The 13,571-nt window shown below is 40.9% G+C and overlaps 1 protein-coding gene across 12 annotated transcripts in view; it reads left to right on the plus strand.

Annotated features, from left to right (window-relative positions):
• The window catches only part of AHI1 (Abelson helper integration site 1), a 215,666-nt gene that overhangs the window by 146,479 nt on the left and 55,616 nt on the right, over positions 1-13,571 (plus strand). For 11 of the 12 annotated variants that reach the window (XM_059941146.1, XM_059941137.1, XM_059941140.1 and 8 more), the window contains 2 exons: positions 4,736-4,898; positions 8,291-8,391. In XM_059941146.1, coding sequence (XP_059797129.1) covers positions 4,736-4,898; positions 8,291-8,391 — 264 coding nt within the window. Of the gene's footprint in view, positions 1-4,735; positions 4,899-8,290; positions 8,392-13,571 lie in introns of those variants that run through there. The other variant, XM_059941149.1, reaches the window with a different exon arrangement.

Genomic DNA, 13,571 nt, shown 5'->3' on the forward strand with positions numbered 1-13,571 from the left:
GCCAACCACGTAGCCAAAGGTCACTCCAAGCCTACAAGAGATGGGCCATCCCTGAGGGGAACATGTATAAGATCAAAAAAGAACAAAAGTTTTATTATCACTTGAGCCAGAAGTTAAGTGTAACCTAAGTATTTCTATATTAAAGCTTGATATGCTTTCTTTAGGAATACCAGAAGTGTAATAAAGTCATAATTGCATTTATTATGAAAACTGAAAATGTATACATTTTAGTTAATGTGCATTAAATACCTGTAACAAGAGTTCTGTCAAAAAATAAAATAAAATAATTACTAAGACGTTTCTTTTTGTTTCACCTTATATTAATTGGTAATAATCCTGCCAATAACCATAGAAGTACCCTTAATAACTCTTTGGCTGAGTACTGATCTGCACCTACATGGGGTAAAACTCCATAAGGAAAGAACCATCAGAAATTAGTAGCCTACACAACAGAATGGAAATAATTCACAGTCCTGCCAGCCAGAATGGAAAAACCTCCTAAAAATGTGGGGCACCAGGGGAAATTATCAGGAGAATCATATCTTAGTAATGGAGTTTATTGAGTCCTAAAGTCTTCCTGAATCTGCTCTAACACAACTTGAAAGTAAACCTGGAAGGGGTCAAACTGATCTCAAGTAACTACATGCCAGAAAAACATCCAGTACTCTTTAAAGGAATACAAAAAATCTAGTACTCAAGAAAGTAAACTTCATATGTATTAGTTTTCTGGGGCTGTCATATCAAATTACCACAAACATGGTGTGGCTTAAAACAACAGAAATGTATTCTTTCACTGTTCTGGAGGGCAGAGTTCTGAAATCATTTAAGCAAGTAGGAAGCAGAGGGAAGGGGGTGGGATCCACATGTTTCATTAGCTGCAGGCGGGTGCAAAGAAGTTCCCCGACAATTATGGACCCAGCAGAAGCCGTGTTGGAGGAGAAAGTGCTCAAGTGTATGACTTATTCAGCGTAGCTTGTTGAATGACTTGGGGTCATTATGAATATTGATTTTTGGATTGCATCACAGATAACATTGCAAGGAACATCTACTGCTGAGCAGTACAGTGGTTAATGTTCCTTCGGTACAATGGTTTCAAGAACCACTGAGAATTCTAGAGAGACGACTGTAATAATGAAAAATCTCTCAGAAGATAATGCAAAAAGGAATTCACCTAAATGTCTTATAACAGCCTGGCAGACTCTGCTTAAACCAAGAAATAGTATCTGGCAAGCACTGCTATGAAGACTGAAAACTATGTCAAAAAAAAAAAAAAAGCTTGCCAATGGCACTTCCACCATGAATGACTGTGCCCAAGCAACTCGGCAAACTTTGAGAGAAGGAAGGAACTCTGTTTCAAATATGTGAATAGTGGTCAAATGTGACCAAGTGGATTTTGTGGAACATTTGATTTCCCAGACCTATCATTACCATTATGTGCACATGGGCACATAAACACATATTTTTAAACTTACGTCTAAAAAGAAAGATTACTGAAAGATTTCATAACCACCCTGTCAGCTCACGATTTGGATCATAGTACTGAGGATATTCCGTCATACCTACGTGCCAGACACCGTGTGCACAGAATGGTACATTGTAGAAGATACTTCTCAAGAGAATGGTCAAAACAGATTTTCTCTGACAAAACCTACCAAAATAAGGGGAAAATAGAAATGGTATTAATTCAAAACAAACCTCTGCATGGGACTGTGTCTTCCAACACTTGGGGAATAAAGCTCCCAATGGAGCTTTACTTTATCCTAAAACAGCGAGATGACAATGAAATCTAATTGGAGGCGGGGAAGACGTGACTTACGCAAAATCCACTACCAAAATAAAACAAGCAAAGTTTACTGTGTGTACTGTGATGCTCCGAAGAGAGTAATGGTCTTCAAATGATGAGAACATTTTGATAAAAACACACACTGGAATACCAGCAGATTCTCATGAGCCGTGTGGATTTTGTCCCGTGCCTTCAGTATGATGAGAGAATGGTCACAGCTCCACTGCCGCCAACCTGTGGGCTGTTGGCACGTGAAACACGCTGACTCCTCATTGTGAAGCTGTTTTGCGCCTAAATGTCAGTAATGGTGTGATGGTGACAAAGCAAGACTGCTTTGGGGGGTGTAGTCTCCCTCCTACGGATGGTAGTTGTGGAGTTTGGTGACAGGACATTATTTCTACATCAGGAGATAGCATTATGAGAGTGTAGAACACAGTACTGTAAGCCGGGAAGGACCTAAGATGGATGCAAATGAGGCATTGCCCATTTGTAATACCGTAAGAGGCTGGTAACACATGATTCACCTGACACCATCAGGTTGTGAGGCTGTATTATGTATTGGTCTGACAGATCTGCTGTAACAAAATACCATAGACCGGGTGACTTAAACAACAGAAGTTTGTTTGCCCACAGTTCTAGAGGCTGGAAGTCCAAGATCAAGTATCCGGCCAGGTTGGTTCCTTCTGAGGCCTCCTTGCCATGCAGACAATCACCTTCTCGCTCTGTCCTCAAGCGGCCTTTTTCTCTGTGCACGTATGCTCCTGGTATCTCTTCCTCTTTTTATAGGAACACCAGGATGGAGAACAGTGGGAACAAATCCCCACGCAGGTTCTCGGACTGGGTTTCAGGTGTCGGGAAAGGGGCGCAGTGGGGCCTGCAGGTGACCCAGGGGAGCTAATCTTCTCAGCACAGCCAGCTGCCCAAGTTCTGCTGTCCAAAAATGTGTCTTATCTTTCATGAGTGATTAGGATCTCCTGTCCCTCCTCCCTTCCTCTCTGCTGCTTCTTTCCCATGTTTGATCCTAGGTAAAGATGGCCTGTAAATGTATTTCATTTAAAAAAAAAAAAAAAGAAAGAAAGAAAATAAACACGAGTTTAAATCCTGATTCTACCACTTAGTAGTTTACTTTAGACAAGTTACTAGATTTCTCTGTATATCAAATTTCTCATTTGTAAAATTGAAATAACAATTTCTGCCCTCACAGGATTGTCACAAAGGTTGAGTAAGATAACTCACATAAGCAACTAGCAAGGGACCCAGAACATGGCAGGCGCTCAGAACATTTTTATTGGCTTTCCTGTTCTGTGATAGTGCCATGCAGGAGAATACAGGAGAAGAGGTTTGGAGAAGGAAGAATGCAGGGGAAAAGTTAAAAGTTCCACTTTTACATAAGTGAGTTGGCATCAATATGCTGAGAGTTATAAAAGATTTGTAAATTTTAAACAACGTCCTGCATAGCATGTTGTAGACTAGGGGCTGTGCTAAGCAGAGCAATAAGAGTTGTATTTTTACCACTTAAATTAAATTATCATTACTGCCCTTATATTGTATAGTGGCAGCAGTTAATTCCAGATTTATCCATTAAAGTCTTCTGGTTAATGTGTTAATAAAGATTTTTAATTAATTTCAAGGCACCACAAAGAGTTTTGAGAACTGTTATGGAATTCCTTGCTTCCTGTTGCCCATATTCTGAGTCTGAACCTTTCAGCGTGTATGATCTGGCGCCTACTGACTCTTGAAGCCTCAGCTTCTCCCACCTTCTATCTAGATTCTTACCTCTAATGCCAGGCTCCCACCATATTGAGCTATTTGGGGTTTCTCTTCCCTGGACTCTCACACATGGGGTGCAGTCTGCCTGAGACACACTTTCCATCTCTTCAGCTGGCTATTTCCTGATTATCCTTCGTTCTCCTGCAAAGCCTAAGCAAGGTACCCCTTCTAGAAATTATCCTGTTTATCACTGTACGTTCAGTCCCTAACAGTACCAGGTACATTAGGATTTCAGTAAATACTTGTTAAGTGAATAACTCAGTACTCAGCCTAAATGCAGAGGACTGCAATGATAATTTTCCATTACGTATGTCGTTGTATAACCTGTAAATTTTCAAATTCCACTTACATAGGAAAAAAAGTAGAAGTAGTTTATTCTTTACTGTATGTATTATGTCCTACTTTATACGCTGCATCACGTCTAAAATGGGTTGAGGTCTGCTTCCTTCTTGTAACTGCTGTAAGGGATTTGTAGATTCCTGTGCAGCCATTCATTTTGAATTTGGTTTTTCAAAAGAAAAAATATATATAGTCACTACTGTAACAAAACAGAGAAAGAGGATTCTCATAGAAGGGTTTTTCCTCTTAAATTTGTATAAGCTTATAAAGGTATTTTTAAAGGTAGGGGAAGATTTAGATTATTCATATAAAACACCCCAAAAATGGTATTTGTATAGAAATACATCTCAAAAAGAGACATTAACAATAAACCCAAGTGATCACAATGAAATTATGTAAACTGGTTGTTCCATTGAATTTTTCCTTTTTGTAAAAGTGTCGACGTTCTGGAGAATTTTTTTTTTTTTTCAGATGCGTCTGCTTAGCACAGGGAATGGGACCAAAGGTAGAATGAAACAATTCTAAGAAAGTGAATGATGTGTGAGCTTTTTTTTATTTGCCTCACAAGTAATTTACTTTAAAAAAAATTAACATCTGCTATTTTGAAGCTAATCTTAGTGTATTGAATGATCTTAACCATTTCTCAATCCCACAGTCTTTTATCTTGCTTCTCCTGCTGTGTTCCCACCGCCCCTGATCCCATTAGCAAACCTTGAGACAGCCTCAGACTCACCAAAGTACTGCTTTGGTTTCAGCTGCTCTTCTGCAAGAGGAAGTGAATGTTGGGGGTTTTCTCTGTGGTACAGTTGTGATAAAGCTGTGGTGGTCTTATCTCTCTCTTAGGTAGTGGCCCTTTATGACTACACAGCGAATCGATCAGATGAACTAACCATCCATCGCGGAGACATTATCCGAGTGTTTTTCAAAGATAATGAAGACTGGTGGTATGGCAGCAGAGGAAAGGGGCAGGAAGGTTATTTTCCAGCTAATCATGTGGCTAGTGAAAGTAAGTTTTATGCTCCCTTCCTGGTTTACTAATATGGTATAACTGATAGTCCAAGATTTTATCATTTTCTACGCTTTAACTTGCTGTCTTGTTACTTTTGCATACATTTACCGATGGGTATTGCTCTTCATTCTCATGCTGCAAAAAAATAAAAGGGGAGGGGGGCATTAGTACACTCAAAAGCTATTACATTCTGAGACTGGAATATCTGCTTCATGGGCTTCCCATCCCAGGGGACCTGCCCGTCTAGCTACCACCCTTCTTCAGCCCCTTTTCCCCGCCACCTGATGCTCACACACTGACGTCACCTCTCCTCTTGCCACAGAGACTCCTCAGTTGACAGGCACCTAAGAACCTCTAGCTCCCAACTCCCATTCTTTTTACCTTGTTTCCCCAGGCCTAGCTGGTACCTGCTCAAAGAAAACTGCAATAGATTGTTCCATTCTCAAGTAAATTAAGCCCTCATTTGTGAAAGGAAAAAGAAAGGAGCGTGAGAAGAAATTCTAAATCTGAGTTTCTGAAAGCTGTAGATTTGCTTCCAGGCCTTGAGAGGAGAAAATAGAACTAACACAGAGAGTTTGAAAATAAAAGAGTTCAAAGACTGAAGAAAAGAGAGGAGTATAGTAGTGCTTCTTCAGAAGAACGCTTCCCATCAGCCGTTAACTTGGTGTGTGGTAGGAAAAGCATGATGCCCAGCGGCCAGGAGAACTGACTGCTAATCCTAACTTGACAACTAATACTGATATGCCTCCGTTTCCTCCCATGGAACGAGGGAGCTGAGCTCCATCATCTCTAAGCTTTCTTCCAGAAACACTAAAAGCGTATAGTTCCGATTTAAAAATATAGTAGAGGCAGCCTTGAGAACACGCTACGTTTTGAATGTTTATTGTTAAGTCTTTCGTTTCTGCAAAGTAATTATTATAAGTAGTAGCTGGTTTTCAGGCTAGTCTCTGAAACCCCATTCAACCCAAACTATGGTTGAACAAAAATACGATTGATTTCTAACCTAAGTTCTGAACTTTGAAGGGAAAAGAGATGAAGAAAAGGAGAAAGAATTTCTTCCATGAATCCTGGATGCTGGGCCAGGCCCAGATAAAATTATTTCTCTTGGGCCACCTTCCAGGTCTGCACCCGGCCCTTCCCAGGGCTCCCTCCCCAAGAGCTCTAGATCTCACTGCAGTTCCTTCCCCAGCTTATCTGCCGCTTTCAGCAGACTCCCCTCCGAAGCGCTAAGTGTCTCGAAAATTACCCACTTCTTTCTCTCTCATAACAAAATTCTTAATTTCCTCTGTGCCATGGTTTTATTCTCTGAGCGGTAAATGACTAATAGCTCTTAAACTCTATCTGAGGTATAGTTTTATGTTTAAAGGAGGATGCAGACTGGAGAGAAGTTAAGGCAGTGTGGAAGGAAGAAATTTGGGGACAAGTTAATTCCCAGTCATCTCCCGTAAACTCAGCACTTCTCACATCCAGGTCATCTCAGATATCCAGGCTGCTTCCCTCCCCTCCCAGTGACGGCTTCTCTCAGGACCAGCAGCTGGAGTTCTGCAGCGGTAGCTTCTGTTTTTAAATCAAGAGCTGCCTGCACAGTCTTAGTCACTCTGGAGTATATCTGTCATTTTAACTAGATGTTACAATCTGTTGTTTCTTTCAGATACAAGTGGAAACTTGACAGTATAAAAAGATTGTGTATTTCCAGGCAAAATGGTGTTATGTGCTAACTTTAGAATCTAGTTAGTTTGCAGAAATTACCTCTTAGGCTTGCAAATATTGAGAGACTATAGATGTTTGTTCCACAGGGGATTAAAGATTCAATAAAATTTGGTTTTCTTCCATAAGAACCAAAGTGGGACTTCTGAAGCATACTGTAGTGACCATGGTTGGTGGCCGAGTACAGAAATCAACTCCGTGTCTCAGGCGGTGGCCATCCTTCAGTTGCCATAACTCCTTGTTGTACCCCAGAGTAATTGATGGTTTCTTTTGGCATCAGTCACTGCTTGTTGAAGAAGCTTTTGCAAAAGCCAGAACAAACAAAAATTTTTCAGAAAACCTGAGAATACGATCGAATTCTCAGTTTATCAGGGGTTCTTTTCCTCTCCTTTTATCCTACTTTTTACCTGAATTTAACAAAAACTCACCTTCCCAGTTTTAACATTAGAGAAAAAAATGACTGTCAGCAGCATATTCCGCTCGGAAAATAGTAGGAGAAATTGTCCTTTATCTTTATCTGAAGCCAGATATGCAAAGCAAACGATCTAAGGGACTGTGTGTGTGTGTGTGTGTGTGTGTGTGTGTGTGTGTACATACTATACATACATACATAATCTCTATCAACTGTTCAATTGAAAGCCATGTCCTTCAAGAGATTGACACAATAGAAGACATTGGTACCCTGTTATCACAAAGGACATTCCCTTTGTATCTTAAGCCACTGGAAAGGAAAACTTGATCAATTTCCTTAATCACATCTAACATTTCCAGTAGGAGATAAAGAAACCCAATGATAAAATGCACCCACACACAAAGCCCATTAATGTAGCTCATAATTTTAGAATTTTGATCAGGTGTATTTTATCACTTTCTCTCAATTCAGAGTTGCCCAAGTCATTTAACCAAAACAGATTTCCTTTTTAGCCCTTTAAAATTCCCACATAACTTTTTAGATTCAACACCACATGTAGATTAAGTAGATTGAGATTATATAGATTATAATCTTATAAGCGTCTTAGATCCAACACTGAGTGGATCCTGTGTCATGTATAGTCCCAGCCCTGTGCTTACTTGTTTCGTACCATCTTCACAAATTATCCTTTATCCACACCTCCGCCTGGCAAAATCTTCCCTATTTTTCAGTCTGACACACCTACCACTTTTTCCGTTAAGCATTTGCTATCCCCACATCAGAACTTGTCTTTGTTATTATCTCTCTTCAGAATAATATCACAGTCTGTTTTATATTACAGTTAATTGTGAACATATCTGTCTCTGACCAGATTGTAAGCTCCTTGAGAGCAAAGACTGTCTTTGGTCATCTTCGTATCTCCTCCAGCGGTAGCTAGCTGATGACCTTGAATATAGCAGGTTCTTGGTAAATGTGTATTATTAAGATAAAATAAGCATCTGCATGACCACATACATAGTAAGTGAAAATGACACTTTCTGCATTTCTGAAATCCTGCTGATCAAAACTTGCCAATCATAAGTTGTGTTCTTTGGATAAGGAATGTGTAAGACTACAGATCACCTTAACATTAAGTTCTGGGTAGCTTATTGTTACACCAAGGCAGTGTGAATATCAGTGTGTTTAGTTTCCTGTCTGACCCCCATTGCTGTTTTGCCCCGTGGAACGGTGCTCCTCGATTTGATTGCGTGAATTCTTTGTTCAATTCCAGCACTCTATCGAGAACAGCCTCCAGAGGTAAAGGAGCGATCCCCTCCTTTAACCCCTAAGGAAAAAGCCAAAATGGAAAAAGCTTTTTCAGCTCCACAAAAGGTAAATGTTTGCAAGACTATGTATTCCATGTACTTTGATTTTCACTCTCTCTGGATGAAATATTACTTTATTTTTCATGTTTATATCCTTCATTGTTTACATTATTATTTCTTCTAATATTGGCACCAACATTTTGAAATATATAAGGCAAATATTATTATAGCCATTTTCCAGATAAGGAAACTGAGGAGACTCAGAGAGATTAAAATAGACCCCAAGTCACAGCCCAAGTGATGGGACGAGAACCCAAAGTAGAACTTGTGACTTTAAGTGTGATGCTATTTCCACTCTCCACGTTTCTATAACTGTGATACTGACACTGTCCTCAGCCCCACCTGAGGGGTCCACATTTATGCTAAGAATGACTGGGGCTCATAGACTAAAGATGTCCTGTCTTCCTGGATCATTCCTCTTACTTGCTAGTAATTTTAATAAAGATGTCCTGTCTTCCTGGATCATTCCTCTTACTTGCTAGTAATTTTAAATGCTTTCAGGTTAAAATAAATACGGATCTATTATTAGCCAGAGAAATGTCATGTTTTTTCACCCTGTGCCATCAGTTCCCTCAAGGATATCAGGCAGAATTCTGATGTTGGTAGTGCTTTGGTAGAAAAGTTTATAAGCACTGTACCACCATATATATTACCTTATTTAACTTATTTTATTATGTGACATTAGCTCTTGCCTTAGACTGAATAACTTCAGTTCTTTTTGACTCCATGAACTAGCAGGCATGTATATATATATATTTTAACAAATACCATGTCGTGATAGAGTTTTTTGACAGTTGAACCTGTCATGTATCATCCTGCCATTCATTCTGTATTTGTTGAGTTCTTACTTCCATGCTAAGCACACTATTAGTCCTCACTGAAACAAGACTGAATAGTCAATGCACCTGCCCTTGAGGAGCCTACAGGCTGGTAGGTGAGACTCCTACAAGCAGGTGATTCCAGCAGACTATGGTAGGAACTGTCATGAAGATCTGTGCATGATGCTTTGGACACACACAGGAAGAAACACTCTAAATCTTCCCTGGGGAGTCCAGGAAGAGTTCCCAGAGGAGGTCAGGCTTGAGCTGAGGCTTATAGGATGAAAAAGTATGTGTTAGGTAAATGATCATAGGAAAAAACATTCTAGCAAAGGGAATAACTTGAGTAAGGTGTGGTATAGGATGGTTGTGTTTGGGGAGCATGGGGTCTGATGGAAAGAAGGATAAGAGAAATACAGGACCCAGGCCTAGTGTGCTCTGCTCAGATGCTTAGACTGTAGCCTTCAGAGAGAAGGGATCCACGGAGATGGTAACCTGGGGAGTGACATGTACAGATTTAGAGGATGAAAATACCATTCTAGTGGTAGCACAGTGGTTGAGTTAGAGGTAGCTGAGACCTGGGGCAGGGAAATTGGTTAGGAATCCATTGAAATAAAATACAAAAGCCTGAACTAGTGCAGATGTAGAGGATAGGGGTCATAAGGTAAAATTGACAGGATTTTGTGATTGATTGTATGCAATTAGTGAAGTTGGAATCTAGGCTTGTGCTAAGGGCCCTGACTTTATTATACAACTGCATGGATATGGTACCACAGAAATAATAAAAGAGCAAGGAAGATTTGGGGAGATAGAGACAGGGAATGGTGGGAGGAGGATGTGATAAGTTGTTTTAGATATCTTGATTTGTTAGTGGTGTCTGTAGGGCTCCCAGGTAGAAATATTCACTAGGGGGCCAGAAATTCAGGATTGGAATTTGAGAGAACATAGGGCTTCAGAATAAAATGGGAGGAGCTAATGTATCCATTGTATTATATCAGGAAAGTTGAAGCTTGTAATGAAGGAGATAGCACAGGAGAAAGAGTTCTGAGAGGAGGCGGCCAAGGACAGAATCCCAGTTGAACACTTACTGGTATTCAATGTCTAAGGGACAGTCAGGTGAAGGGAAGAAGATTAAGAAAGAGTAATCAAAGGGGAAGGAAAGAAGTGGCCTGGAAGCCAGGGGAAAACAGAGGTTCAAGGAGGGTACAGTCAGGAGTGCCAGAAACAGGCAGTTAGTTAGGGTCTCAGCATGTGGTCATCAGGAGGATCCTGGCACCTTTGCACTAGTGTCATGGATTCATACTAGTATGAGAAGGATCGAAGAGTAGAATGGGCCTCAGCAAGAGAACTCGTGGAAGTCATTCCCAGAGCCTCTTCACTTGAAGGAAAAAAAAAAAAAAAAAGTCAAGCAGTGGCTGGAGGGAGACCTGGTTCCAGGAATGACTTTTTAAATATTGGAATGACATAAAATGATACCCTAAGGAGTCAAAGCCAGTAGGACAGGTTCAGGTTGAAGGTAGATAAAGAAAGCACACATGGATCTTAGAGAAAGCAGGAGGTTTTTATTGGGAAGACAGGTTGATAGATTAGTCTTGGCTTAGAGCAGTGGTTCTCCACTGAGGGTGACTTTGTCGCGCAGGAGACATTTGACAATGCCTGGAGAAATTTTTGCAAATACCTGCAAGGAGAGGGGTACTACTGGCATCTAATGGGTAGAGGTCACAGATGTTGCTAAACATCCTAGAATGCCCAGGACAGCCCCCTCAGCGAAGGATTGGATTGTCTGGCTGTGTTGAGCATAGAGCCTCACCCCCACGCCGAGACAGGTAAATGTGGAAGAGGATGCAGGTAAGTTGATAGCGTGGAAGTCTCGAAATTGAGGATATCTTCATGTTCTCCAAAACTGAAAGGAAGGTCCACTTCAGATGTGAGGGTCAGAGGAGTGAGATAGGAAGAAGAGTAGTGACTGTTAGAATACCTGTAAGGACAGCAGGAGCAGGGGCTCATGGCGGACATATAAGGAGATTCCTGAGTAGTTCTGGGAGCTGCTATTTGGATGCCATAAAAATCCAGGTGACGTCATTCTGGATTGAATGTGCAGTTGGGTTTTTCCTCAGTAGCGCTTAGCATCTAGGGCCTAGCAGTGGAGAAGGCAGATTTAGTCGGATGCATAACTGGAGCTGTTGGGGGGGGGGGGGGGTGGTGATGGGGAAGAAGAGGATGAGAGGCTCAGTAGCACTGGTCAGACAGTCACTGGAGTGACACACCATGGAGGGTCACCCGGACCGGAAAGGACGTGCAATCGGGAGAAGACCGGCAGACTTAGAAAGCAGGGTTCTCTGCAAGGCTGCAGCAAGCCACCCACGCCCCAGTGGCAGCAGGAAAGTGTCAAACAGGAAAGCAGTTAACAAATTGGAGCTCCGGCCTGTAAAGCCAGATAAAGCTAGACGGGCTTGAGCTCCTTAAGTCATACCATTAACTTAAACCTAATTTTTTGGAGAAGAGGAGCCATGATTACCTTCCCGTCTGTGGAGAAGATACCAATGTACTATGCAGATCAAGAAGGCAGGAACTCATTAAATGACTTTGTAAGCCAACTTTTCACGACGGTGTGAACTGCTGCAATGGGAGCTCTCCTGTAATTCCAGGTTTTTCTCCCACTAGCTGAAAATAAAGTGGTTTATTTGCTTGGTTCCAAAAAAAAAAAAATTTTCTGTAAAACCAGAAATTCTTTTGCTTATTTAATATTATGTATCAGATGTCAGGCAGCCCAAAGTTATGGTAAATCCACAGAGTTGTGTATAAGAGCTGGAGTGAAATCAAAGGACGTGTTATTAGAATTGAGCTTGTCAAGGAATTAGGACCCAGAGTATCGAGCAGGTTGTTCTCTTGGACATTAAAATTCGAGGATGGTTGCAAGAGTTGGGATGAAGAGGACACAGGTGAACCAGGAGCTGAAGTTCTTAATTCTTGTGTTAGAGCAGATGTCTCAACCTTGGCTTCACATTGAAGTCACATGAGAAATTTTTACAAATAAATAAATAAATGCCTGTCTCCACACCCACAAATTGATTTAAGTGGGCTGGAATGGGACCTTGGCATGGGTAGATTGCAAAAGCTTTCCAGGTGATTGTAATGTACAGCCAGCATTGAGAACCATTGTGTTAGAGTGACCACAAGGTCCAAAGGTAACAGCTGCAAAGATAAATAGAGGGTGTTATAGCCAACGTCAAGGCACCTAAGGAGGAGTACTGTTAAAGTATAATAGCCTAAAATCAGCAGCGGAGAGCTAAGAGGAGGCCAGTATTAATCCCAGCCCCCGTGGTTCACGGTTGGGTTATGTGTGAATGAACAGTTTATGCTGCAAAGAACTGAAACAAAAACAATTCTTGGTAAACTCCAGTTTCAAATCCAGCAAGGATTTATGGTGATGGTTGCCTATAACAGTATGGGACTACAAGGGATACAGTTGAAAGGACTGGCATGAAATTTCGCCGTGGGCAAATGTCACATGTGTAATAGTATCCATTGTTTGGAATTCACCAGATTTAAGAATTTAGGAAGATGCTAATATAAATTTAACCTAAAGACATATAATGCAATGAAAACATTTATAACATCGGCATAGAGTCATTGTGACAGCTAACAAGATTTGTAGTCTATGTCAGGTACTGTGTGAGATGCTATGAAAGACACAACCTTTACTTGTAGTGGCTTACTGGCTTACTGGTATTCCCAACTCTGCATCATGCTGACCTTTGAAATTAGGGTTACCTACCCCCCAACTTTGTATGTTCCTGTCTAACAGCCTTGAGCTAATTCTGCCGCAGCCAGAGGAGATATAAGGAACTCTGTCAGTGTCTTTCTGGCTGCCTCTTCCTGACATGCCTGTGTTCCTATGGATGGAAACCTCTTACCTGCTTCTAAGACTCCCCAGTTCTCACTGCCTGTGCCACTGCTCTACTTAGCAGAACTCGCTGCATCATAGTCTTAGTTTAGACTGTAATTGATTTTTTAATTCTCTGTGCCTTTTCTTCTCACAGACTGATCTCCATGCTTGAAATAGATCTTTATATTCATATCCCAACAGACAATTCTTCAGATATCCAACTTGACCCTTGAGGTCTGCTTCAGGCTATCCCACTGCTGCCCAAACCCTAATTCTAATAGATCTCAAAGAACTTGTAGATATGCAAGTAAAACATTTAAAAACATAAAATAGGTAAAGCAAGGAAGTTGCAGAGGATAAGAATACATTTAGGGAAGGAAGTAGAAAAGTTCTCATGGAGAAGATGGAGCTCAAATAAGGCTTTAAGGTTTAAGATGCAAAGACTTCTTTTGTTGAAGAACATGATTTGATCTGCTTTAT

Source organism: Balaenoptera ricei, chromosome 12 (assembly GCF_028023285.1).
Source record: "Balaenoptera ricei isolate mBalRic1 chromosome 12, mBalRic1.hap2, whole genome shotgun sequence".
Taxonomy (NCBI): domain Eukaryota; kingdom Metazoa; phylum Chordata; class Mammalia; order Artiodactyla; family Balaenopteridae; genus Balaenoptera; species Balaenoptera ricei.